General features: G+C 48.7%; 2 protein-coding genes across 2 annotated transcripts; one reads left to right on the top strand and one right to left on the bottom strand.

Moving 5' to 3' along the window:
* Positions 1-4,099, bottom strand: si:dkey-23o4.6 (retinol dehydrogenase 13). The gene is made up of 7 exons (XM_053432178.1): positions 4,030-4,099; positions 3,625-3,759; positions 2,963-3,154; positions 2,721-2,882; positions 2,523-2,642; positions 868-1,072; positions 1-387 (listed from the first exon to the last, which is right to left on the bottom strand). Exons 1-7 carry the CDS (start codon positions 4,097-4,099, stop codon positions 282-284), a joined length of 990 nt encoding a protein of 329 aa, XP_053288153.1. The 3' UTR covers positions 1-281.
* A 1,552-nt stretch (positions 4,100-5,651) lies between these two features.
* On the top strand, positions 5,652-27,697 carry pogzb (pogo transposable element derived with ZNF domain b). The gene is made up of 22 exons (XM_053432172.1): positions 5,652-5,726; positions 6,340-6,458; positions 6,531-6,599; positions 7,124-7,356; positions 9,304-9,519; positions 10,505-10,598; positions 10,685-10,867; positions 10,947-11,087; positions 11,583-11,790; positions 11,902-12,053; positions 12,367-12,467; positions 12,547-12,693; positions 12,802-12,936; positions 13,052-13,246; positions 15,516-15,520; positions 19,374-19,523; positions 19,651-19,710; positions 19,972-20,242; positions 21,060-21,105; positions 22,777-24,423; positions 24,531-24,567; positions 24,706-27,697. The coding sequence occupies exons 2-22, from the start codon at positions 6,344-6,346 to the stop codon at positions 26,531-26,533; spliced, it is 6,033 nt and encodes a 2,010-aa protein (XP_053288147.1). The 5' UTR covers positions 5,652-5,726; positions 6,340-6,343; the 3' UTR covers positions 26,534-27,697.
* Positions 27,698-27,842: the final 145 nt, after the last annotated feature.

Genomic DNA, 27,842 nt, shown 5'->3' with positions numbered 1-27,842 from the left:
AAAAGTTTGAACCCAAACAAACAGTCACAGGTCAAAGGTCAGAGGTCAAAGTAAAACACTCCACTCACTCTGCAGAAAAACAATATTTTTATTCCATATTTGCTGAATACTAATGAATATTTATTATATTATTATGATGTAATGAGGTAAAGTTGTATTCATTGATATTGTTATCACTCTAGACTTATGCCTATGATTGGCTCTAGTCAGCTGTCAATCACAGTGATGCTGATGCGCTCCTCCTAACAGGGGGCGCTGTTGTCTGATCCTTTTCTTCCCCGTCAGCACGTGTCCTTTAATCCAACCAATCGGGCGCTCTCCTCCCACAGCATCCTCGCCACAGCATCGTCCCGCCCCCCCGCAGCGACGTCCTTCTCTGCACAGTCACTGAACACACACACGTTTGTTTTTCAGACTTGGGAAGACCTTGACTCGAGAACCTCCAGAACATTTCAAGAACATGTCAGAACCTCAGGTCATGTCTGAAAATATCTTCAGGTTCAGCTGATGTGATAAAATGATTTTATTTAGAAACTTTTCCTGAGCTTTTAACTCCGTCTCACTTCCTCCATGTTGGAGAAACATTGTGTAGGACAACGTGATTTTCTCTTCACATGCAAAACTCCTAAACACCCATGTCCCCATGAAGACTGAGAATATTTTCAGTTAAGCTAAAAACTCAATCATAAATAAGTAATATTAAACAACATATGACAACAAAGTGCTGCTGAAAGATGCACTGTATGAATGTGTGTTGGAATGGGTGAATGTAAAACTGTAAAGAGCTTTGTGTCATCGAGACTAGAAAAGAGCTAAATACATACAAACCATTACTATTCTGTGTCAGACTCCTCCCCCAGCCTTTACCTGAAGTAGCATCCGGATCGTTCCTCCAGTCCCGGTGTGATGGAGCAGTAAACACTGGTCTGAGCGCCCTGAAGTGGTGTCTTCATGAGCAGCAGGGAGGGGAGGCTCAGCAGCGCCCCCAGCAGGGGAAACCAGCCCTGAACATGACGACCCAGCTCAGTCCGGATAACACCCGGGTGGAGACAGAACGACGAAACTCCAGAACCTGAAGACCACATACACAGTCTGTGTGAGGTGTAAATAAAGAATCTAGAAAATCCTTCCGAAATTAAATGAAAATCAACGCTTCCATCTTGTGGAGTTGACATCTATTACAGTCAAGTGTGTGATTTAAGGTCCCGCCCACACTTGCTCTCAACCAATAATTAATAATAATTGATGTTGGGTGAATGTGGGGACCTGTGAGTGTGATGTTGAGTGTTTGTGGGGACCTGTGAGTGTGATGTTGAGTGAATGTGGGGACCTGTGAGTGTGATGTTGAGTGTTTGTGGGGACCTGTGTGTGTGATGTTGAGTGTTTGTGGGGACCTGTGTGTGTGATGTTGAGTGTTTGTGGGGACCTGTGAGTGTGATGTTGAGTGAATGTGGGGACCTGTGAGTGTGATGTTGAGTGTTTGTGGGGACCTGTGTGTGTGATGTTGAGTGAATGTGGGGACCTGTGTGTGTGATGTTGAGTGTTTGTGGGGACCTGTGAGTGTGATGTTGAGTGAATGTGGGGACCTGTGTGTGTGTGATGTTGAGTGTTTGTGGGGACCTGTGTGTGTGATGTTGAGTGAATGTGGGGACCTGTGTGTGTGTGATGTTGAGTGTTTGTGGGGACCTGTGTGTGTGATGTTGAGTGAATGTGGGGACCTGTGTGTGTGATGTTGAGTGAATGTGGGGACCTGTGAGTGTGATGTTGAGTGTTTGTGGGGACCTGTGTGTGTGATGTTGAGTGTTTGTGGGGACCTGTGTGTGTGTGATGTTGAGTGTTTGTGGGGACCTGTGTGTGTGTGATGTTGAGTGTTTGTGGGGACCTGTGTGTGTGATGTTGAGTGAATGTGGGGACCTGTGTGTGTGATGTTGAGTGTTTGTGGGGACCTGTGTGTGTGATGTTGAGTGAATGTGGGGACCTGTGAGTGTGATGTTGAGTGTTTGTGGGGACCTGTGTGTGTGATGTTGAGTGTTTGTGGGGACCTGTGTGTGTGATGTTGAGTGTTTGTGGGGACCTGTGTGTGTGATGTTGAGTTTTTGTGGGGACCTGTGTGTGTGATGTTGAGTGTTTGTGGGGACCTGTGTGTGTGATGTTGAGTGAATGTGGGGACCTGTGTGTGTGATGTTGAGTGTTTGTGGGGACCTGTGTGTGTGATGTTGAGTGAATGTGGGGACCTGTGTGTGTGATGTTGAGTGAATGTGGGGACCTGTGTGTGTGATGTTGAGTGAATGTGGGGACCTGTGAGTGTGATGTTGAGTGTTTGTGGGGACCTGTGTGTGTGATGTTGAGTGTTTGTGGGGACCTGTGAGTGTGATGTTGAGTGTTTATGAGGACCTGTGAGTGTGATGTTGAGTGTTTGTGGGGACCTGTGAGTGTGATGTTGAGTGTTTGTGGGGACCTGTGAGTGTGATGTTGAGTGTTTGTGGGGACCTGTGAGTGTGATGTTGAGTGTTTGTGGGGACCTGTGAGTCGTCGGGCCAGTTCTCTGGAGAACAGCACATTGGCCAGTTTGCTCTGCTGGTAGCTCTCCAACGAGCTGTATGGCCTCCTGCTGAAGAACAGGTCGTCAAGGTCAATACGACCTGAAGAAAAAAACATGTATGAGTTTTAAAAATAATAAAAAAACGTTGAAAACAAACATCAGAGGTCAGAGGTCAAACCTCCCCGGTGGGCGATGGATGACACATTGACCACTCGACTGGGGGCGGAGTTCTTCAGTTTCGGAAGAAGCAGATTGGTCATTAGGAAGTGACCCAGATGATTGACAGCCAGCTGGGTCTCAAAGCCATCTTCTGTCAGCCATTTTGGACACATCATCACGCCTACAGACAGACAGACGTGCAGTTACAGACAGTTACAGACAAACAGGTAGACAGACAAACAGACAGGTTGACAGACTCACCTGCGTTGTTTATCAGGACGTCCAGTCGCTCTTCACTGTCCAGGAAATCTTTAGCAAACTGTCTGACGGAATAAACAGAGGCGAGGTCGAGGTGTCTGATCACCACGTTACCGTTTCCTGTCGTCCGCCGGATCTCCTCTGCCGCTTGCTCTGCCCGCGTCAGGTCCCTGCACGCCATCACCACCCGGGCCCCTGGGCCACAACACAAACACACCAGGGGCCTCAATTATAGCTGTACGCACAAAACCGGATCTGAAGGATGCGTACGCTGCTCACACAAACATTTGATTTATAAAAACAAGCTTGACTGGAGAACATATACACAAACACACTGAACTCACATGCACACACACACACACACACACACACTAAGATCCCTGTAATTGGTTCAGATGGTGTCAGCCTCTGACATTACTTTGACATCTGAACTCTGCAAGTGTCGGGTCACATTAACTAAATCGACTTGTTTGATTATTGATTATTTTCTTTGTATTCGACCAAAGTTTTGTCTCTTTATTCTCAACAGTTTGAGTTTTTACCTGCTTACTTTTAAATTCATAATTTAATTCATCAAACTTGATTGCGTCACGACCAATTGAATATCATTTAAATACGATATAACATTCGTACTAATAATAATAATATATGTCCCACACACTGACCTCTGCGTGCCAGATCTCTGCTCGTCTCTTTGCCGATGCCGGTGTTGGCTCCGGTGATCAGGACGGTCTTCCCGTCCAAACGAGCTGGACAACGACACACTCCACCTGCGATCCACCGCCTCACCACCGCCGCGCCTGCTCACAGACACAGAGCTGTTAGCATGGAAACAACAGCACAACATGGGGAATCCTTGGTAGTAATTAGTTATAATTTGAGGTTTTTTAAACAGAACATGAATGTTTTGCTTTAGTAGTTTTATGAGACAGAGTTTAAACGTGATCATTTCCTCAGTGTGAAAAGAAGCTGAAAACTAAAGTGAGTTCGATGACCTTTAGAGAAAAAATGTTTTGAATCATTGAGTTTGACCTGAAATCAAAGTGATGAAATGAGAGGAGACGTCTTACACAGCAAAGTGAGTCCCAGCACGGCTCCGCACCTCAGCAGCAGACCCCCCCGAGCCTCCTCCTGCCCCATGTCTGGCCCCCCGGGCCCAGCTCCTGCCCAGGCCATGGGCCAAGGCAGCACCAGAAACCCTCCTGCAGCTCGCATCCTGCCGGTGGAACAGACTGAGGCCGAGCAGAGCCAGGCCAGGGGGCGGGGCCGTGGACCGAGGGCAGGGCAGATTAACAGATTAGTGCAGATTATCCTGAACTGAGTTGATCTGAGATCAGTGACAAGAACAAAAAACACACATAACAGAACACAAAAGATCTACAACACAACACATCTACAACACAACTACAACACATCTACAACACAAAACAGCTACAACACATCTACAACACAACACATCTACAACACAACTACAACACATCTACAACACAAAACAGCTACAACACATCTACAACACAATGTCATGGAAATGATTGAATCTAACTGTTATCTCTGAAATGTTACAGATCCTCCTGTCCTGACAGCTATGCTCAAAGTTCAGTTGGATTGACCTGATGAAACATCATTATATAAATTCCACTTAATGTTTGCATCTGCCTGATATCAGGAAATGTTAGTTACTTTGAGCCTAAATGCCCTGGTGACTACTGGCACATCTCCTGTCACCCGTTGTCAGAATCTTTCACCTGCAGTGGTGTTGGAGATTCTGTCCCGCTTGGCCAAGCGTTTGCTCAGTAACTCTGTCTGTGTTCAAATCTATTCTCTGTAAATTGTTTCTTGACCATTAATTAAATACTTTGAGATCATTGAATTGATCACTGAGTCTGATGGTTTATTTCCTCACCAGGGAATTAAATACAAAATTCCCACCACACACAACACGTCTACAAAACATCTACAACACATCTTCAACACATCTTCAACACAGATTCTCATTATTATTATTATTATTATAATAATTTTTTTAATTGTCATTATTTTTAATATCATCATTATAATAATAATTATTGATATTATTATTGTTGTCTTATGATCGAGAGCTTCCCAACAACAGCCCAAAGTAAATGGTAGATGCAGCTTTGATAACTTTGTCTTTATTTAAATCATTTTTCTCTCTCTATAAATCACACTCCTGCACTCGTTCATCACTTTCTTTCTTTTCTGGTTATATGCATTTCTTGTTTGAAAGGTGCCGTATAAATACAATGTTTTTATTATTCCTATTCTTATTTGACAGTTTTATTTCTTCATTGAAATGTTATGAAATGTTTTGGTTATTCTCTCACTGACTCAGTTAAGTTTCTCCTACGATATATAAATATAGATGTTTGATTTCAGTAAAGAGTTACACAGTTTATTAGCATGAGTATTTATTATAACAGTAGCCTGTGACGTCAGACCATGTCGCCCGGCCTCCATACAAACACAACAAAAACAAAATGGCGTCCTCAGACATGTTGACTCGGACTTTGTCGTCCTGAGTTCGGCCGCTGGGGGGCGTTTAACCACTTCAAACCTGAAAACCCGCAAAGCACCTCCACAAACTGCACTCTGACCAATGAGAGGCCGCGCTGTCTAAATAGGAAGTGACGTAGTACCAGTATGGTCCAATGAGTGGCTGCAACTAGAGCAGCAGGGGGAAGTCCCGCCTCCCGTCGACTTGGAGCGTGAGTGAAGAAGAAGCGTGAGAAGTGCGGCTCCAGCCCAGGTAAGACCGGCCCGGTTCAGCCCGGTTCAGCCCGGTTTGGCCCGGTTCGGCCCGGTTCGGCCCCTGTTCACGCGCGGACACGTCCGTTGGGAACGTGTAGGAGGCCATCGGTGTGTAAGTGATGCGCTGGCGGGGGGGCGGTGCTTCTGTAACTGACGCACGGAGGAGCGAAGTGCGCGGCGGGGTCGGTGTCTCAGGGACCGGGTCCACCAGGTCCCGGTCTGAACCGGTCTGACCCGGTCTGACCCGGTTCACTACCCGCTCACATTGACTTCTGTCGCTGGGACAAAGAGGCCTGACCCGGGAAGTGGCTCCCCCTGCGGCCGCAGGGGGACCCTGCACACCTTAGTCCACCACAGCATTCAAAACTATTTAGTATTAAAGTTTATTTAAAACAATAAAAGATTAACTGGACCGTATTCAGTTATAATATTATTTTCATTAAGATAATATTCAAACTAAGTTCAGCCATAATAATATTATCATTAAGATAATATTATAACCGAATAGTTTAATGATAACATTATTAAGTGTTTAGATGAAATGTAAGAAGCTGACGTCTTGTTTACATGTTGTGATGTTTACATCACAGATGTTTCTGTGGTTTCCACAGCAACATGGAGACGGAGCTGTTTATGGAGTGTGAGGAGGAGGAGCTGGAGCCATGGCAACAGGTGGACGACAGCGTGGAGGAAGACGAGATGGACTTCGTGGACAACTATGGACAACCAGGTGGGACACACACACACACACAAACACACCTGGACACACAACATTCTTTATATAACATGCGCTTCTCTCCAGTGGAGGATCCTCCAGCTCTTCAAGCCTCAGAGACTCCACCCCCCAGACCTCCACCCATCACATCTTCAGGTAGCTGTGTGTGACTGTGTGTGACTGTGTGTGACTGTGTGTGACTGTGTGTGACTGTGTGTGACTGTGTGAGACTGTGTGTGACTGTGTGAGACTGTGTGACTGTGTGACTGTGTGTGACTGTGTGTGACTGTGTGAGACTGTGTGTGACTGTGTGTGACTGTGTGACTGTGTGACTGTGTGAGACTGTGTGAGACTGTGTGTGACTGTGTGTGACTGTGTGTGAAGTCGAAATCTTATTCATCTACACCCGAGTTCCTCTGGACCAGGACGTGAAGAACTTCAAGCAAATACACAAACCTGTTCCACTGTTAACATTTCAACTGACCCTGACCCTGACCCTGACCCTAACTCTGACCCTAATGTTGAACCTCATGTCTGTATCTGTGAGGATGTCGGTGTTGTCTCCCTGGGATCACGAGTCCCTGTTGTCCATGTGTCCCCAGTAGGATAGAAGAACCAGCTTGTACACACAGACAGTGATTAAAGATGGCGTCAAGTGAAACTTGTTTTCTTGTCCTCAGCTTCTCCTCTTCGTCTGGTGTCATCAGTGATGATTCCTCCTCCTCCCCCCGTGGTCACCTCCTCCCTTCCCCCTGTCCCATGCCTCCCCACCTCCTCCAATCCAGCTGTCTCAGCCCCCCCCCTGGTGACTCAGGGCCCACCCCTCATCCTGACGCAGACAGCTGCTGGGACGTTTCTCCTCCCAGCACACCCCAGGACAGGAAGTGCCCAGCCCATTCTCCTCACCACGCAGGTACAGAAAACAAACACACTCTCTGAGTGTGTACGTTTGTGTGTAGAAGTAGAACAGTTTCTTCCTGCAGCAGCGATGATGATGTTGTCGATCAAACGCTGACAACAACACAAACTAACCCTAACCCTAACCCACATCAGTGAATGTCATCTCATCAGCTGATTGGCCGATTTTAGCGGATTCTCAGTCATCACAGTCCTGTAGCTTCAGAAGTCGTACAAGTGTTTGTAGGCAACTGAAACAACACAAGCAAGTCCAGCTCCCCTGGAAGTGTACAACTTCTGAAGTTACTGATGTGCAGCCGATAAATCTCGTCTGTCACTGTCATTAGTTGTTGGTCTAAACCAAAGACTGTAAATAAAGATAAACAACAGCTAGATCGCCCCTTGCTGGCGGGCTGCAGTATAGCTCACAGCCCCGCTGTCCCCATGTGAGGGACATGCACCAAACTACAAAATCTAAGCAGACGTTAGATGTTTGTCAAAGATGGTTTCTGTCCTTCAGGTCATTTTTATTACACTGATGTTTGTTCAAGTTTCTGATCAGTCTGGATTGAATTAGTTGGTGATTCAAAAACGTGACGCTGACTCGAGATTGGTCAAGTGTGTGTATGTGTGGGACCACGGCTCCACTACACACTCTGACTGTAAATGATGTCATCACCACAATTAGCTCAATTTCCGGAGGAAGAGGAGATTTGTCGTCGTCTTTATTTACAGTCATTGTTCCAAACTCCTGAGAGTTGGAGACAATACGACCTGCGGAGTCATGTGATCACAAAGTTACACCCGGTCATACAGAGCCGTACTTTGCTGCAGATAAACAACTAGAGAACGACTGCTGTAGCACCTGTGTAATACAGTTTTGTTTGTGTGCGATCTGAGAGTTTGTGTGCTTGACTGTGTACGAGGTGAGTTGGAGACCAAATGAGTATAAAGCATGTAACCGTCCGAGTAGAGTTCACCCATCAAACACCAAATCCCACTTTCTTTTTTCCCAGAGCGCCGATTAGTTCACACAGAGACGTTAGTAACTAAACTTAAATGACCCAAAATGAAGCTGTAGTTCACATCATAAGATCAAACTCCCAGCAAAAGAGCCCACAAGGTTGTTCACCTCTGAGAATGTTGGTCAGTGACGCACACACAGCTTCCCGTGTTGGTGCCTTTAATTGTTCTTAAATGCTCTTGATTAAACAAACTACAGTCACATGACCTCACTATCACTACTGAGCATCCATCTTGTAATCTGCTTGGTCCCTGACGTCAATTCTTCCAGAAAGTCAGCGTAAACCACAAGTATCTGAAAAATAAAACAAAGACACCAAAAGTCGTGATATAGGTGTGACGTCAGAATTGTTGAGCTAAACAACTGAAGAAGAACACATGTCGGGGCAGTGGAGTCAATTGATGCTAAGCATTAAATCATACACTGGTTTTGTACTTCCTGTGTCCGTGAGTAGGCTACAGTCTGTTAGGATGGAATTAATGTAATGTAAATGTGGTCTTGAGAGGATGTCCTCTGGCGGACATTCATGTGTCCTTTGTTGATGTCCCCAAGATCACTAGGCTAAAAGTGCATTAGTGGTGAACGCGTCCCCCAGCTACACGTCTGCGTGTCGTATAAAGTTCATTTTATTGCTTATAACCTTTAGATTTCTCTCGTTTTTTAAGAGGAAGAATCTGTGATTGTAAATGTAACAAAGTTGAGTTGCTCTGCTCAATCTTGTAACTAACGCGACAAATATCCTATTAACACTAAAACTGAAGTTCATCTGTAAAGTTCCTGTATTTTCTATTTAAAAGTGTGAAGCTGATCTGCAGCAGCACTCGGGCTGATCATATAGGAGAGTTCAGCCGTGTCCAGCCGATCAGATCTGCCTGTGACTGAGCGTCGGACTGGAAACACTGCGACGTGCTCTGACTCGTTTCTCTCCGTTTCATTTAGACGAATGTGGAACGTTTCAGATTTGAAGATGACAGAGGTCGGACGTTTGAAAGCAGAGGAGAGATGGTGATGTGTGGAGGATGTGGAGGAAAATACTTCAGGATCGTTTCACACCTGAAGAAAAGCCGGACGTGTTCTTCACACCTCGACCTGGACACGTTTGAGAAACAGTTAATTCTGTACAACAGGAAAAGAAAGAGGAAGTCTGACACCAAGGCCAGTGAAGAAACGTCTTGGTTCTCTTGGTTCTTACGTAAAGATTAGCTGTGACCTGATATTTACAACCACTAACTGAATAACAAGCTAATGGAAGCTCGCCAATATCTGACGTGTTTACTGTGAATGAGAGACACGGTGGGCATGTGACCTGAAACTTGATAAATACAGTTTGAGGATAATTTCAACACAACATCCCTCAAATGACAAAAACATTTTCTGGTAAAGTGAGTGAACTGATCGGTTATTTTAAATTAGCAAAACCCGACAGTTTCCACTTTTAATGCACTGAATGAGTTCAAATTCATCTCACAAGATCTATGAGACAAATTGTGATTTTAAATATGGGCTGATAACAATTTGATGATTGTCAATGTCAAAAATATTCAACATATAAAAACAAAGACACAAAAATGAACCCATATGCAAGTAAAGATGATAAAACATATTATAACTCATTTAACATTGAGTATTAAATACATTTATTTAGGTACAAGAAATCCATCTATCCAGCCTGACTGTGTAAATCGTTGCTCTGACTTCGTGGGTAATCCGTCCTGACCCAGACTCATCGAGAATTGTTCATAGACAAAACAAACATTTTATAGCGATATTAAAATAAGATTGTTTCATAACCAATTAAAAGCTCCATGTACATCTTCCAGAAACTTCTCCAGAATATATATTCATAGGTGTCGATTTCAGCCTCGGTGTTGACGGCCCTTATAGCAAATTTGTTTTAGGGATTTATTACCACCTGGGTTCAGTGTTGGGGGGGGGGGTGCTCTTTCTGTGTTTAGTTGTTTGTGAAGATGCGACATTGAAACGGAGAAAGCATATGAATCATGCATCTTAAAACAATGACAGAAAACAAACTGTGAAAGGGTTAATTTTTGAAGACCTTGTGCTTTTTGTTCTCCTCCTTTCAATGACCATGATGTCACCGTGATGTCACCGTGATGTCATGCCTCTGTCTCCTGTACAGGGCTTCCCAGTGCAGACGGTGGTGAACCCTGGTACACCCCTGCTCCTGAACCTGCAGCCGGGTCAGACAGTCCAGCCACTCACCCTGATCCAGTGTAAGACACCCCCCCCAACTCCATCAGGCAATAATCAGAAATATGATCTGATTATTGATCATCATTGATGTCTCCTGTCCCTGCAGCCTCGTCATTGGGTCAGCTGGTACGACCAAGAGTGGGTGTGTCCCTAGTCCATCCCCAGGGTCAGACTGTCCAGACCAGAGCCAGCCCTGCCCCCTCGGGGGGTCCCACTCAGTCTGGCTCCACCTTCAGCGCCATGCAGCTACCTGCCACACTGACCATCCACACCAGCACGCCAGGACCAAGTCAGTCCCACAGAGGGAGGGAGGGAGGGAGTGTCTGACCAGAATTGATCAGACTGATGTATTGACTTTTTTTTTCCAGTTAACTTCCAGATGACCCAACTGGTTGGGGCCAACACCTTGAAGCTGGCAGGGAGTCCCGCCCTTCCCTCTAGTCCAGCCAATGGAGTCACCAGACTCACTGTGATCAGCAGCACTACGAGTGGACCAATAATCAATACCGGTACCATTTTCATTCTGTTCATAACAACACTTTCCTTTCTGCATGGTGTCGCTGTGAAAAAGTAAAGGTCCACATCCTCCGGAGAACTCGGTCTAGGAATGCGTTGTGTCCGTGGTCTGAGACGTCCATGAGCGCCGGGCCACAAGAAGACAGTCGGGTTCCTGTAGGATTTCCTACTGGAATCTCCTGCTCCCACTGCATCAGCGTTAGCTGCTTTGAGCAGCTTCACTTACTGCTGCTCAGAGACATGCACTGCTAGCTCGTTGACTTAATCACTGGCACGCGATGAATCCAGGGATAGTACGACCTGAGAGGGTCACCTGTTGGATCCTTCGCTGCTCAGAAATGGATGGACACATTTGGGGGAGTCTTCCAAATAGGACAGTCTAGTTGCGCTGCTGTGACATATGCAGTGCCTGAATTGGGGCACAACCCAAGTTTGTCTGAGATGCATGTGACCACTGAACAGTTTGTGTGTCTCTGCTTGTCCTGCAGCTTCTCGTCCCAGCCCTATTTTCGTTACAACTCCCAGCATGACCACAGCACCATCCGCCGACCCCCACAGGGTGGTGATGAGTGTGGAGGAGTTCTACTATGGGACGTTTGAAGGTGACCTTCGTCTGAGGAGACCACAACCCCTGGGAATCCAAACCTCCACCTTCACCTGTCAGATCTGCACACACCTCGCCGACAACAACCTGAGGTCGGACCCCTGAGCACCTGCCCACGCCGAAGCCCCTGAACAGTTCAGCTGTCTGGGGTAGAGTGGTCTGTGTGTTAACCTGCAATAACCTGTGTGTGTGTGTTTGTCTAGGTTGATGCAGCACATGCTCCAGCACTCTGAGCTAATTGGAGTCAGTGCTGCTGATGCAAGGAAGTTCTGCAGGTTCTGTTACCGGCAGTTCTCATCTCCAGCCCAGCTGCAGACCCACCAGGATCAGGTGCACGGCTCCCTCTCCTCCCCCAGTAAGAACCACACTTTCAAAATGTAAATGTTCCTAGACTTGTCTTGAAACCTGACTTGTGACCTTTCTTTCTTGACTTGGTCTTGTTGGACTTGACTTCACTGCCCCTTAAGCACGGCAATAAAACACCTATTGTACCTTTTCTTGACTGTTCCCATATATAACCATATATCAATATACAAACATTTGTGCACCAGTACGACCAAGGAACATTTTCAGTCGCACTTCACAGACTTCTGGTCGCACTCTGGAGCCCTGAGTCCTGCCCGGTCTAGACTCTGGTCTGGACCCACCTGACTGTTTCCCTGTCTCAGGCATGTGTCGTATATGTGAGTGGGCGTTTGAGAACGAACCGGCCTTCTTGAACCACATGAAGTCCAACCACAAGCCAGGAGAGATGCCCTACACCTGCCAGGTGGGTCTGAGCTCGGAGGTTTGACCAGTGATACCTAACCATTGTATAGTCTTGGAATTAACTCGGTTGTGATTTGCAGGTTTGTTCGTATCGCTCCTCCTTCTATTCCGATGTCCTACAGCACTTCGCCAGCTTCCACAGAGACTCTCGCTTCCTGCTCTGCGTCTTCTGTCTGAAGGTGACCACAAACCCCATCAACTACCAGCAGCACCTGCTGAGACACCAGGTAACCGACTGACCACACCCTCCCCAGCCGGAGAGCTGCTACGTTAAAGGATTACCTCGCCTGTTCCGGGGCAAACTTCTGTGGACTCATTTTTGTGTCTTGTCTCAGATCAACCAGGCCTTCCACTGTAACAGGTGTCGTCTTCAGTTTGTCCTCCTCAAAGACAAAATGCAACACAAACTCGAAAACCACCGGAGCTTTCGTCGACCTGCTCAGCTGGAAGGACTGCCACCGGGGTCAAAGGTCAGCTGTCCATGACCTTACTGATCTCCAATCTGTCAATACCTTATGAACCGATTGAAATCACATCAACACAAGTGTTTTTGTCAGTACTGATTGTTGACTTCTTCATCTCCAGGTGACCATCAGGACGTACGTGAAGTTCAGGCCTCCGATGTCCTCAGCTGGTGGGCGGCTCCTCCAGACCCCCCCCCCCCCTCGTCCAGCCAATTCACATCAAGACAGAGCCGCAGAGATCTCCAATCCAGAGCAGCCCTGCTCTCTCCAGGTCCCGATGTCCAATCAAGAGAGCAGTCAACCGCCGAGTCCACAGGTGACCTGTCGTCCTCTCTGACGTGTCGTCCTCTCTGACCTGTCGTCCTCTCTGACGTGTCGTCCTCTCTGACGTGTCGTCCTCTCTGACCTGTCGTCCTCTCTGACGTGTCGTCCTCTCTGACCTGTCGTCCTCTCTGACGTGTCGTCCTCTCTGACCTGTCGTCCTCTCTGACCTGTCGTCCTCTCTGACGTGTCGTCCTCTCTGACCTGTCGTCCTCTCTGACGTGTCGTCCTCTCTGACCTGTCGTCCTCTCTGACCTGTCGTCCTCTCTGACGTGTCGTCCTCTCTGACCTGTCGTCCTCTCTGACCTGTCGTCCTCTCTGACGTGTCGTCCTCTCTGACGTGTCGTCCTCTCTGACCTGTCGTCCTCTCTGACCTGTCGTCCTCTCTGACCTGTCGTCCTCTCTGACGTGCCGTCCTCTCTGACCTGTCGTCCTCTCTGACCTGTCGTACTCTCTGACGTGTCGTCCTCTCTGACGTGTCGTCCTCTCTGACCTGTCGTCCTCTCTGACGTGTCGTCCTCTCTGACCTGTCGTCCTCTCTGACGTGTCGTCCTCTCTGACGTGTCGTCCTCTCTGACCTGTCGTCCTCTCTGACGTGTCGTCCTCTCTGACCTGTCGTCCTCTCTGACGTGTCGTCCTCTCTGACCTGTCGTCCTCTCTGACCTGTCGTCCTCTCTGACGTGTCGTCCTGTCTCTGACCTGTCGTCCTCTCTGACCTGTCGTCCTCTCTGACGTGTCGTCCTCTCTGACCTGTCGTCCTCTCTGACGTGTCGTCCTCTCTGACCTGTCGTCCTCTCTGACCTGTCGTCCTCTCTGACGTGTCGTCCTCTCTGACCTGTCGTCCTCTCTGACCTGTCGTCCTCTCTGACGTGTCGTCCTCTCTGACGTGTCGTCCTCTCTGACCTGTCGTCCTCTCTGACCTGTCGTCCTCTCTGACCTGTCGTCCTCTCTGACGTGCCGTCCTCTCTGACCTGTCGTCCTCTCTGACCTGTCGTACTCTCTGACGTGTCGTCCTCTCTGACGTGTCGTCCTCTCTGACCTGTCGTCCTCTCTGACGTGTCGTCCTCTCTGACCTGTCGTCCTCTCTGACGTGTCGTCCTCTCTGACGTGTCGTCCTCTCTGACCTGTCGTCCTCTCTGACGTGTCGTCCTCTCTGACCTGTCGTCCTCTCTGACCTGTCGTCCTCTCTGACGTGTCGTCCTCTCTGACCTGTCGTCCTCTCTGACGTGTCGTCCTCTCTGACCTGTCGTCCTCTCTGACCTGTCGTCCTCTCTGACCTGTCGTCCTCTCTGACCTGTCGTCCTCTCTGACCTGTCGTCCTCTCTGACGTGTCGTCCTCTCTGACCTGTCGTCCTCTCTGACCTGTCGTCCTCTCTGACGTGTCGTCCTCTCTGACCTGTCGTCCTCTCTGACGTGTCGTCCTCTCTGACCTGTCGTCCTCTCTGACCTGTCGTCCTCTCTGACGTGTCGTCCTCTCTGACCTGTCGTCCTCTCTGACGTGTCGTCCTCTCTGACCTGTCGTCCTCTCTGACCTGTCGTCCTCTCTGACCTGTCTTCCTGTCTGACGTGTCGTCCTCTCTGACCTGTCGTCCTCTCTGACCTGTCGTCCTCTCTGACGTGTCGTCCTCTCTGACGTGTCGTCCTCTCTGACGTGTCGTCCTCTCTGACGTGTCGTCCTCTCTGACCTGTCGTCCTCTCTGACGTGTCTACCTCTCTGACCTGTCGTCCTCTCTGACGTGTCGTCCTCTCTGACGTGTCTTCCTGTCTGACCTGTCGTCCTCTCTGACCTGTCGTCCTCTCTGACCTGTCTTCCTGTCTGACGTGTCGTCCTCTCTGACCTGTCGTCCTCTCTGACCTGTCGTCCTCTCTGACCTGTCTTCCTGTCTGAAGTGTCGTCCTCTCTGACCTGTCGTCCTCTCTGACCTGTCTTCCTGTCTGACGTGTCGTCCTCTCTGACCTGTCGTCCTCTCTGACCTGTCGTCCTCTCTGACGTGTCGTCCTCTCTGACCTGTCATCCTCTCTGACGTGTCGTCCTCTCTGACGTGTCGTCCTCTCTGACCTGTCGTCCTCTCTGACCTGTCGTCCTCTCTGACGTGTCGTCCTCTCTGACCTGTCGTCCTCTCTGACCTGTCGTGCTCTCTGACGTGTCTACCTCTCTGACGTGTCGTCCTTTCTGACCTGTCGTCCTCTCTGACCTGTCTTCCTGTCTGACCTGTCGTCCTCTCTGACCTGTCGTGCTCTCTGACGTGTCTACCTCTCTGAAGTGTCTGCCTCTCTGACGTGTCGTCCTTTCTGACCTGTCGTCCTCTCTGACCTGTCTTCCTGTCTGACCTGTCGTCCTCTCTGACCTGTCGTGCTCTCTGACGTGTCTACCTCTCTGACGTGTCTGCCTCTCTGACGTGTCGTCCTTTCTGACCTGTCGTCCTCTCTGACCTGTCTTCCTGTCTGACCTGTCGTCCTCTCTGACCTGTCGTGCTCTCTGACGTGTCTACCTCTCTGACGTGTCTACCTCTCTGACCTGTCGTCCTCTCTGACGTGTCTTCCTGTCTGACCTGTCGTCCTCTCTGACCTGTCTTCCTGTCTGACCTGTCGTCCTCTCTGACGTGTCTACCTCTCTGACGTGTCGTCCTCTCTGACGTGTCGTCCTTTCTGACCTGTCGTCCTCTCTGACGTGTCGTCCTCTCTGACCTGTCGTCCTCTCTGACGTGTCGTCCTCTCTGACGTGTCGTCCTCTCTGACCTGTCGTCCTCTCTGACGTGTCGTCCTCTCTGACCTGTCGTCCTCTCTGACCTGTCGTCCTCTCTGACGTGTCGTCCTCTCTGACCTGTCGTCCTCTCTGACCTGTCGTCCTCTCTGACGTGTCGTCCTCTCTGACCTGTCGTCCTCTCTGACGTGTCGTCCTCTCTGACCTGTCGTCCTCTCTGACGTGTCGTCCTCTCTGACCTGTCGTCCTCTCTGACCTGTCGTCCTCTCTGACGTGCCGTCCTCTCTGACGTGTCGTCCTCTCTGACCTGTCGTCCTCTCTGACCTGTCGTCCTCTCTGACCTGTCGTCCTCTCTGACCTGTCTTCCTGTCTGAAGTGTCGTCCTCTTTGACCTGTCGTCCTCTCTGACCTGTCTTCCTGTCTGACGTGTCGTCCTCTCTGACCTGTCGTCCTCTCTGACCTGTCGTCCTCTCTGACGTGTCGTCCTCTCTGACCTGTCGTCCTCTCTGACCTGTCGTCCTCTCTGACCTGTCGTCCTCTCTGACGTGTCGTCCTCTCTGACCTGTCGTCCTCTCTGACGTGTCGTCCTCTCTGACCTGTCGTCCTCTCTGACCTGTCGTGCTCTCTGACGTGTCTACCTCTCTGACGTGTCGTCCTTTCTGACCTGTCGTCCTCTCTGACCTGTCTTCCTGTCTGACCTGTCGTCCTCTCTGACCTGTCGTGCTCTCTGACGTGTCTACCTCTCTGACGTGTCTGCCTCTCTGACTTGTCGTCCTTTCTGACCTGTCGTCCTCTCTGACCTGTCTTCCTGTCTGACCTGTCGTCCTCTCTGACCTGTCGTGCTCTCTGACGTGTCTACCTCTCTGACGTGTCTACCTCTCTGACCTGTCGTCCTCTCTGACGTGTCGTCCTTTCTGACCTGTCGTCCTCTCTGACCTGTCTTCCTGTCTGACCTGTCGTCCTCTCTGACGTTTCTACCTCTCTGACGTGTCGTCCTCTCTGACGTGTCGTCCTTTCTGACCTGTCGTCCTCTCTGACCTGTCGTCCTCTCTGACCTGTCGTCCTCTCTGACGTGTCGTCCTCTCTGACCTGTCGTCCTCTCTGACGTGTCGTCCTCTCTGACCTGTCGTCCTCTCTGACCTGTCGTCCTCTCTGACGTGTCGTCCTCTCTGACCTGTCGTCCTCTCTGACCTGTCGTCCTCTCTGACGTGTCGTCCTCTCTGACGTGTCGTCCTCTCTGACCTGTCGTCCTCTCTGACCTGTCGTCCTCTCTGACCTGTCGTCCTCTCTGACGTGTCGTCCTCTCTGACCTGTCGTCCTCTCTGACCTGTCGTCCTCTCTGACGTGCCGTCCTCTCTGACGTGTCGTCCTTTCTGACCTGTCGTCCTCTCTGACCTGTCGTCCTCTCTGACGTGTCGTCCTCTCTGACCTGTCGTCCTCTCTGACCTGTCGTCCTCTCTGACGTGCCGTCCTCTCTGACCTGTCGTCCTCTCTGACCTGTCGTCCTCTCTGACGTGTCGTCCTCTCTGACCTGTCGTCCTCTCTGACGTGTCGTCCTCTCTGACCTGTCGTCCTCTCTGACGTGTCGTCCTCTCTGACCTGTCGTCCTCTCTGACGTGCCGTCCTCTCTGACGTGTCGTCCTCTCTGACCTGTCGTCCTCTCTGACCTGTCGTCCTCTCTGACCTGTCGTCCTCTCTGACCTGTCGTGCTCTCTGACGTGTCTACCTCTCTGACGTGTCTGCCTCTCTGACGTGTCGTCCTTTCTGACCTGTCGTCCTCTCTGACCTGTCGTCCTCTCTGACCTGTCGTCCTCTCTGACCTGTCGTCCTCTCTGACCTGTCGTGCTCTCTGACGTGTCTACCTCTCTGACGTGTCTACCTCTCTGACCTGTCGTCCTCTCTGACGTGTCGTCCTTTCTGACCTGTCGTCCTCTCTGACCTGTCTTCCTGTCTGACCTGTCGTCCTCTCTGACGTGTCTACCTCTCTGACGTGTCGTCCTCTCTGACGTGTCGTCCTTTCTGACCTGTCGTCCTCTCTGACCTGTCGTCCTCTCTGACGTGTCGTCCTCTCTGACCTGTCGTCCTCTCTGACGTGTCGTCCTCTCTGACCTGTCGTCCTCTCTGACGTGTCGTCCTTTCTGACCTGTCGTCCTCTCTGACGTGTCGTCCTCTCTGACCTGTCGTCCTCTCTGACCTGTCTTCCTGTCTGACCTGTCGTCCTCTCTGACCTGTCGTGCTCTCTGACGTGTCTACCTCTCTGACTTGTCTGCCTCTCTGACGTGTCGTCCTTTCTGACCTGTCGTCCTCTCTGACCTGTCTTCCGGTCTGACCTGTCGTCCTCTCTGACCTGTCGTGCTCTCTGACGTGTCTACCTCTCTGACGTGTCTACCTCTCTGACCTGTCGTCCTCTCTGACGTGTCGTCCTTTCTGACCTGTCGTCCTCTCTGACCTGTCTTCCTGTCTGACCTGTCGTCCTCTCTGACGTGTCTACCTCTCTGACGTGTCGTCCTCTCTGACGTGTCGTCCTTTCTGACCTGTCGTCCTCTCTGACCTGTCGTCCTCTCTGACGTGTCGTCCTCTCTGACCTGTCGTCCTCTCTGACGTGTCGTCCTCTCTGACCTGTCGTCCTCTCTGACGTGTCGTCCTCTCTGACCTGTCGTCCTCTCTGACCTGTCGTCCTCTCTGACCTGTCGTCCTCTCTGACGTGTCGTCCTCTCTGACCTGTCGTCCTCTCTGACGTGTCGTCCTCTCTGACCTGTCGTCCTCTCTGACCTGTCGTCCTCTCTGACGTGTCGTCCTCTCTGACCTGTCGTCCTCTCTGACGTGTCGTCCTCTCTGACCTGTCGTCCTCTCTGACGTGTCGTCCTCTCTGACCTGTCGTCCTCTCTGACCTGTCGTCCTCTCTGACGTGCCGTCCTCTCTGACGTGTCGTCCTCTCTGACCTGTCGTCCTCTCTGACCTGCCGTCCTCTCTGACGTGTCGTCCTCTCTGACCTGTCGTCCTCTCTGACCTGTCGTCCTCTCTGACGTGCCGTCCTCTCTGACGTGTCGTCCTCTCTGACCTGTCGTCCTCTCTGACCTGTCGTCCTCTCTGACCTGTCGTCCTCTCTGACGTGTCGTCCTCTCTGACCTGTCGTCCTCTCTGACCTGTCGTCCTCTCTGACCTGTCGTCCTCTCTGACGTGTCGTCCTCTCTGACCTGTCGTCCTCTCTGACCTGTCGTGCTCTCTGACGTGTCTACCTCTCTGACGTGTCGTCCTTTCTGACCTGTCGTCCTCTCTGACGTGTCGTCCTCTCTGACGTGTCGTCCTCTCTGACGTGTCGTCCTCTCTGACCTGTCGTCCTCTCTGACCTGTCGTCCTCTCTGACCTGTCGTCCTCTCTGACCTGTCGTCCTCTCTGACGTGTCGTCCTCCTGCAGGACGTCATCGTGTGACGGAGACAGGTTGGTGTGTTTGGAGTGTGGAACGGATGCCTCTGATTTGTCGGCTCACTACCCGACACACGTGCACTGTCTGCTGTGTCCGTACAGCAGCTGCTGCTCCAGAGCCTACGCTGCTCACATGATACAGTAAGTGAACTTGTAGTTCTTCTAGTTCTTCTAGTACTTCTAGTACACAGTGATACACACGTTACTGCAGTAGCACACACAGGCTTTCAAAGTTGATTAATGTCTGATTGTTGATGACTCGTTTCAGTCACCACGTTCCGCGCTCCAAAGACAAAGTTGTTCTTCTGCACAGACTTCCTCCTCCAAGGTGAGACTCCTCCATCGGGTGTTGATCTGATCCGGTTCATGTTGTTTCTGCTTTAATTGACTAACAGGATTTTGTATTGAATTTAGCGTTAAAGAACAGTTGTTTTATACAAGACACACAAATGATTATATGTGTATATGTGACTGGGTTTTTCATGCCATTAAGAAAAAACAACAAGGGGCCGTTCAAAATAAAGCAGGTAACCCTCCTGCAGGTGGCGTCCCAGACTCGTGTGACTAACAGTGTGTCTGTGTCCTCCAGTCCGTTCCTGCTGCAGTGCTCCCGCTGCGACTTCAGGCCTCAGAACGCCGACCACATGGCCGACCACCTGCTGAAGAACCCGGAGCACCACAGCGCCACGTGTCGCATCAGGAGTAAGACGACACACACTGAGACGTCAACACAACACGAGGAGTCACTGCAACAACAAACCATTATTTTAACAACAGTTTTATACAAAGCCAACATCAGAAACAGAGAAAAAATAAAATCAACTGAAACAAATGGACTTGAACATTTATTTTATTTTATAGTTAAATAATAATTTTATCATTAAAAGAAAAAGAATAAATAATCATTAATAAAAAGAAAAAAAATTCTGTAATTCACCAGCAAAAACAAGACAAAATGTTTTTTTAAATCAGGATAATTAATGAAGTTCAAATAATAGAATAGAATAAAGTAGATCCCAGGGAAATATTATAAGATGTTTAAATATATAGACGAATCAAAGAAACAAGTTTGAGTAAAGACGTCTCGTCTCAAACACTAAAGGGCCCGCAAGCGCAAGAGCCCTTTAAGTGCTGACGTGCTTATGTATCTATTCTTACGTGCTGACGTGCGTCGCCCAATTTTTCTTACTATACGGCGAAGCTACGTAAGCCTCACGCAGCCCGCATGGCTGTGATTGGTCCGCTAACTACATCCTTTCCAGAGTCGCATTTCCGGTTTCATGCCACATATTACCGGCAGAAACCACGGAAGATTAAGAAGAACGAATATGGACCAAATAGAAGAGCGTTTGGCAGAAGAGATCTGAAAGTATGACCACTTGTATAACTGGAGGATGTGTCCTCCACAAAGAGGCTCTGAGGAGCCGCAGAGTGACGTAAATAAACAGACGATGACGAGTGCCACACACAAAGAAGTCGTCTCTAAGGTCGTCTTCAACAAAACACGTTACTCCCCCTAGTGTTCTGGAGGTGAATTGCTTTGCAACAGGCGCAACACTTGAAGAAGCCATTAAGAAAAAACAACAAGGGACCGTTCATAAAAGAGCAGACAGAGAAACCTGTAGAAACTCTGGAGGGTTTCTCTCTCTGACATTTTCCTTCCCACATGTTCTCCAGAGAAAGTGCAGAGGATCTGAAAGCAGCTTTGGTCTCCACCGTGTCAGTGAGAAACTGATCTCAGATCTCGATCTCCTGGTTCATGAACTCAGTTTCTTTATAATGTTGGAGTTTGTTCTGAGTCAAGAGAAGAATCAGAAACAAAAGCCTCATGAAGCTGTTACACATTGAAACTTCAGGAAAGTGTTGTTAATGTAAAATGTTTTCATGCTCTAATGTTCAGAATCACTTTCCTCCGACCGCCCATCGCTGCAGCTCCTCGTTTCAGCCTCTGTCGCAAACACTTAGCGCCTGTCTCTTTACAGGGCTTCTGCAGCTCCTTAAGAAATCTTAAATTAAAATCTACAGAAATTAAATTGTCTTAAAATGACCATAAATTTGCTGCCAAGTATAAAATTTGCAGGCGGTGCAATTAAGGCTGATGGGAAACTTGTGAAAGTGCTTCGACATAAAAATGTCTTTAGATCTTTAGTACTGAGACTCTGACAGTTTTATGTTTTTAAATAGTGAAACACGGAATAATAGGTATTCACATGGGCAGATCACGAAACAGCACCACACAATTCCCTGTGTTATTAAGTGGTCAGCTATGGAACTGCACTGAGCATGTGACGCCGCGATGTCTCTTATCATTACATGTCATTTTGCTGAGCATTTGTCCAAAGCGACACACAACCAGTACACTCAACATTTATGAGGGGCCATTTTAGGGGTTCAGTATCTTGCCACGGACACTTCAGCATGCAGATAGGGAAGAGTGGGGATTGAACCGGCAACCTCTTGTTGGAGAACGACCACTCTACCCCCTGGGCCACACGACCCATGTCTCCATGTATAAGCAGGTCCGGGAAGGTCTCACGTTTTGTGCGTTTATTTTTACATTTTTACAAACATCCCTGGTGCCTGGCTGCTTATGCTCCTTAACCATATATAAAACAAATATATATATATATCAGCAGATGCTCACTACCTTCAAAACAAAAGCATAAACTACCAAAACTAACTAAAACCATATGACTATTGTTTATCATTATTATTAAGATATAATATAACTACTTATACTAACAAAACAGTAAACTAAATAAACAAATGTTATTAGTTATTAATCACTAAAGAAAACAGTAAATAGCTCAAGCTCTCGGTCTGGGCTATCATCTGACATCTTATTAAGCTTATTAATAGGTTTATATAAATTCTCTTCATCAAAAAATGTGTTGAGATTTTTTGGGTCTTAAATTATATTTATCAAGGTCTTCAAAAGCTTTAAATTTTACTTTAAAAATGGTGCAAGAACCTTCCCTTAAGCCCCCCTCCTGATAAAGCCCACTCGGTTGTGATTGGTCAACAGCTTCCAACACAAGTAGGAAAGGTCGGCCTTTTCTTGACCTGAGGTCGGAGTCGCCACAAGGCCTGATGCAAATGAAGACTTTCAGTTATTCTGCAGTTTGAATACCACATTCACATCTTCAGGAGTTGTACAAGTAAACATAGACAACCGGCCTTGTTTGTGTTTTCTATGTTTACTTGTTCATCTTCTGAATATACTGTGACCTGGATGACTGAGGATCTTCAGATATTTATTTAGATGCATCTTCTTTGTTTTGGCTAACAACATGAAAACTAACCTCCTAATTCCTGTGGATCTGAGTGGAACTTATTCAACTATTGATTTTTGATTAATAAATATTATAAAATATATTATCATGCTTCTTTTCAGCGTATGTGGAATCTGACATCCAGTTCTGCTATGATGGAGAGCAGTGTTCTTCAGGAGAGCAGGACCCAGACCAGAAGGACTTGCCTGATCCATCCTGGAGGGCAGCAGCTTCTTGGAAGCAGCCAGTCGAGAGCGACAGCACCAAGTCTCCCATTGCAGCCTTCATGGAGAGCAGTGGGCCTCATCACCACCTGACCAAGAACAGCGATGCCATTGACTTCTTCAACCTCCTCTTCCCTGCAGCAATAGTGGAACTGATCACCAACGAGACCAATGCCCATGCTAAGACCTGCCAGTTCCTGGGTTCCTTCTATCCAAAGTGGGTACCTGTCACCACGCAGGAAATCAAAGGTTTCATCGGCTTGGTCGTTTTGATGGGGGTTCAGAACCTGCCCGACCCATCACACTACTGGTCCTGGAGTCACTACGACAACAGCTACACCTTCTACCGAGCCATGAGTTTCAAACGCTTCAAGCAGATTGCTGAAAACATCCGCATGGGCAGCTTCGCCATAGATGAGTATCGCGGCACCAATAACCCCAGCGACTCTCTGCACATCTTCAGGCCAATGCTTGATATCCTGGGTGGAGCTATGTGGAACACTTACCGACCAAACTGCAGCCTGACCATCGACAGGGCGCTGCTGCCAAGCCTGGAGGAGGAGAGCTGCCAAGTTAAAAGGAATCCAAAGACCCAGCCTCAGGTGTGGCTGCTCTGTGATTCCAAGTCAGGCTACTGCCACCGTTTCTTCATCCAAGTGGGGGAGAAGGCGGGCAAGGAGCCAGGCTTCACCGTGGTGCCAGGCCTGGTGAAGGGTCTTGAGGACAAACACCATCAGCTCTACCTGGCCAACTCCCTAACTTCTGTCCCACTCATGCAAAAGCTTCTGAACCAGGGCATCTACGCCTCCAGCTCCTTCCCTCCACCCAGCCCTATCTTGCCCGCAGAACTGTGGGAGGAGGGTCAGGTGGGGAAACCTGGGGACTTCCTGCAAAGGCAGTTTGGCTCCCTACTGGCCACTCGCTGGAGGGACACCAAGGAGATGGGTTGCCTGTCAACGAATGCAGCTCCGGGTGAACCAGACACTGTTTGGAGGAGGTCTCAGACCAAAGTGGGTGGCTTGGACCCCATCAATCGCCCTCTGGCCTTTCGCCTTCTGCAGGAGAACATGCGAGGGGTCGACATCTGCAAGCAGCTGCTGGCCTGCAACCCGCTTGGAGGAATCCCTCAGGACCGACACTGGCGCAGTCTCTTCTGGTTTCTGATCAACCTGTGCATCGTGAACTCCTTCATCGTACTGCGAGAGAGTCGCAAGGAGAACCCACCTGCCTGGGTGCAAGATGGCCTCTTTACTCAAGTCAACTTCCGCAAGCGTTTGGGGAACCAGCTCGCCAAGTGTGCCCAGAAATACTTTGAGACCATGGAGATTGCTAGCTCCCGCGGAATGAGAATGGAGGTGGCCGAAGAAGTAGTTAAACAAAGACACAGAATGGTAAAGATCAGCGCCATCTCCAAGAGGTGCAAGAACTGCAACTTGAAGAACATTCGACATGAGAGCGTGTACGGCTGCGTCATCTGTAAAGCTAACCTGTGTAAGCACCCGAGCTGCTTCTGGGACTATCATGGTCTGTCCCCTCTGAACAAAGGTCAGTCTACAGTGAATGTCAGAGCTCCTGCTCAGCTCTGAAACCAAGTTGGATTTATTACTGTTAAACTTTTGACATTAAATGTTTCATCTCTGTTGTTTTAACAGGTTCAACAAAAGTTGGATTTCTCAAGGATAGAATAAGGTAAACATTTCTCACATTCTTATGCTAAATTGGATTTGACGTTGTCAAGATCATTCATGTTTTTCCATCTTGTATGTTTTGATATTACTTTGCTTTCATCCTCATTAACAGAAGAACATTTGTGTTTTTGTGCTGTAGTGGAGCAGTGGAGGTGGACGAGGTCAAAGACAACATGGACGCGGCGATGGCCCCTGTGGAGGACTTTTCTGATGATGAGAGAGTGGATGATTTTGATGACATGGATGTAGAAACTGAAGATATTAAGCAGGAATTAATCAAAGAAGTAAAACATCCGGTGTCTGACTTGCAGTCCACAATGAACTGCTCCGCCCAGCTAGCAAGCAACTTGTCCCCCTTGAAAGAGCGTGACGATAGTCTCAGCGCCCGGCAACTGAGAGTTGCTCTGTTTGCTCTGTGTGACGGTCTCGGCCAGGCCTCCAGGGTCTTTTCTACTGAGACCAAGCTCATCCAAACGTGGCTGAAGGAGGCCAAGAAGCGCCTGAGGCAACGTGAGCAGGAACAGAATGTCCACGGTGATGGTGGCAGTCGCCTGGTGGCCTGGGTGCTGTCCATGCGTGAACAGCAGCTTCCGATCACAGAGAGTAACCTCTTCCACAAAGTCTCCACACTGAAGAAGAAGGGAGGGTTCAGTGACTCCTTCCGCATCTCATATGACTGGGCGGTGAGCTTCATGCTGCATCACCAGCTGGGCATCCAGAACACCGGCACAGCCTCCAAACTACCTCGAACCCTGCCGTCTTCCCTGGAAGCCAAAGTCACGTCCTTCAGGAAGTTTACCCACAAGATCATCAAGGTCCACAAATTGTCTGAAAGCACAGTTGCTGCGATGGATGAGTTATGTCTTTTTGTGGATTTAAGGTTAGTCCAGGACAAGTCACGCCGCTCAGAGGCTCTGGAACTAATTGGGTCTTTACCTCTTGTAACTGTGTTCCTGGCAGCACTGGCAGATGGTACCATGCTGCCGTCTCTGGTGCTAGCAAACCGGCAGCTGGAAGAGAAAGTCCTGCCTGAGTTCATCCTGCTGGAGGCTGGACCCGAGAGTCTCTTAGTAGAAGAAGCCCTTGATCTTTGGACTAACAAGATCTGGCATCAGCATGTTTGCAGTCGAGCTCAGCCCAGTAGATCAATCCTGGTCTTGGACCGACACCGGGAACACATGGGCGACCAGTTTCTTACATCCATCAGTGGGTCAGGTACGCTCCCTGCAATGATTCCTGGAGGTTGTTCCTTCAGCCTTCAGCCTCTGGACATTTGTGTGAAGCCGGTGCTGCAGCGCTTCATGCTGCTGCGCTGGGCAAAGTTCATTGATGGAAATCCAAAGGAGCTGGAGGAGACGTCACCCCAGCAGCTCCAAGCAAATGTGGCCCAGCTACTGGTTGACTGGATGGTCGAGGCCCTAATGCACTTGAACAAACTCTCCCAGCTGTGGGGAAATTCATTTAGGCTGACAGGTCTTCTTCCGAAAGAGGAGGAGGGAGAAGAGACAATGACAAGTCAAAAGCCAGAGGAGGTCCAACTTGATCTCTTCAAGAGCCTGACTGAGACCATTCTGGGTCCTGAATCTCAGGAAACCACTTCATCTGGTCTGCTGGAGCTGGAAGACGAAGAGGATACCACGGAGGAACCAGAAGGAGTAGGACTGGAGACATCAGAGGAGAAACAGGAGAGGATTGAAAAGGTAGAGAGGGAGGTAAAGGACAGGAGAGAGAACAAGGAGACTGAGGTGAAAGAGCATGGTCAACAAGATAACTCGAGGAAGCATAAGACGATAGAGGAGGATAGTGAGGAGGACGGAAGGGAGACAGAGGAAGACAGAAAGGAGGTGAATAAGGAGAGACGAGAGACCAGGATCGTGATAGGAGAGGAAGTCGGAGATGAGTGGAAGATAAAGAGCAGGACAGAGGCTGTAGAGGCCGACGCTGACGACACGATAGACAAAAGATGAACAGCCGATAAAGACATGGATGTAGAACTGTTAACACCGAGTCGTCCCTGATGGTCTTTATTTCAACTGGAGCCAAAAAAACAAGACAAGTGGACATGTGGTGGACATGTTGGTGGACATGTGGTGGACATGTGGTGGACATGTTGGTGTGGGACAACCACCTCAGCTGACTGTGAGATTCTGGGCTTTCATTTAAAGAAACGCACATCTCTTGGTGAAGACCTCACGCTCTGCTGCAGGTGCTGTGGACTTCAGGTGAACTTGTCCAGGGTTCAGATCAGGTGGGAGACGGACAGGATCTAACACTGAAACCTGATTGGCTGATTGAAAGACACTCAGTAGATTATCTGAATTTACACCTGTCCTGACGTTGTATAGGGACATGGACGTTTCTCCTCCAGGTGATGTAAACATTTGCTCACGGACATTTGAACTCATCGGATCATGTTTGTTTCTCTGGACGTTGAAAATCTTTCTGGAGACGATCTGGTTTCATTGATCAAGCTCTGCCTCCATAGCAACCTGTCAGCCAATCAACGGCTGACAGGGGGGAACCGGTCGAGTCTGTGCTGGTTGTGACACTTGTTATAAGTTACGTTTATAAACATCAGTTAATGATGCATCCAATAATCGATAATGTGAATATTCAGACCCATAAACATGAATAAATATAGGACCATGAACAAGACAAATTAAATAAAGTTTATCAAACTTATTTTCCAGGAAGAGTTCTTGTTGCGACATGAATCTGAGTGTGAATCCAGATGTTCTGAACAACTTGGCCTGATCCACTGACCTCATCATCCGGCAGCTGCAGGGGCGGAGCCAAAAAACTCAGACGTCGATTTGTCAAACCCTCTAATAATTTATGTTCCAGGTTGAATCTCTGAATTTCTCTGTTATAAAAAAACAACCTTTACATTTCAATTGTTGTTGTTTTTTCTGTAAGAAAACTTCCACTGTTTGATGACTCACCATGCACTCAGATGTTTACTCATTCTCGTCCAATCAGAAGTCTTTCTTTAATTTTAACTTCCTCCTTGAGACTAATTTCTGACAGTTGGTGACCTAAACTGTTTGATTGGTCGGTTAAATCCACATGCGAAGGGTGAAGGAGATTTGACCTGGTGAGACTTCAGAAATAAAGAGATTCAAGTCTTTTAAGAGGATTTTATTATTATTATTATTTATTATTATGTTGACTACGCATTGTGAGATCTATGTGTGTGAACTGAGTGAACATTAGAATCCCAGGAGATGAGTCTGAGTCCTGCCCTAGCCAGAATCTGGCAGATTCAGAATGTTCCGT

Source organism: Pleuronectes platessa, chromosome 10, assembly GCF_947347685.1.
Source record: "Pleuronectes platessa chromosome 10, fPlePla1.1, whole genome shotgun sequence".
Lineage (NCBI taxonomy): Eukaryota > Metazoa > Chordata > Actinopteri > Pleuronectiformes > Pleuronectidae > Pleuronectes > Pleuronectes platessa.
This window is presented reverse-complemented; position numbering and strand designations above follow the sequence as displayed.

Excerpts from the sequence above, each read along its gene's own strand:
- si:dkey-23o4.6 (XM_053432178.1), bottom strand. The coding sequence starts at position 4,099 with ATGGGGCAGGAGGAGGCTCGGGGGGGTCTGCTGCTGAGGTGCGGAGCC. Across the intron at positions 2,883-2,962 it reads CGTCCTGATAAACAACGCAG|GCGTGATGATGTGTCCAAAA; the intron begins GTGAGTCTGTCA and ends GTCTGTCTGTAG. Across the intron at positions 388-867 it reads CGATCCGGATGCTACTTCAG|TGACTGTGCAGAGAAGGACG; the intron begins GTAAAGGCTGGG and ends GTGTGTGTTCAG.
- pogzb (XM_053432172.1), top strand. The coding sequence starts at position 6,344 with ATGGAGACGGAGCTGTTTATGGAGTGTGAGGAGGAGGAGCTGGAGCCA. Across the intron at positions 6,600-7,123 it reads TCCACCCATCACATCTTCAG|CTTCTCCTCTTCGTCTGGTG; the intron begins GTAGCTGTGTGT and ends TCTTGTCCTCAG. Across the intron at positions 24,568-24,705 it reads TTTCTCAAGGATAGAATAAG|TGGAGCAGTGGAGGTGGACG; the intron begins GTAAACATTTCT and ends TTTGTGCTGTAG.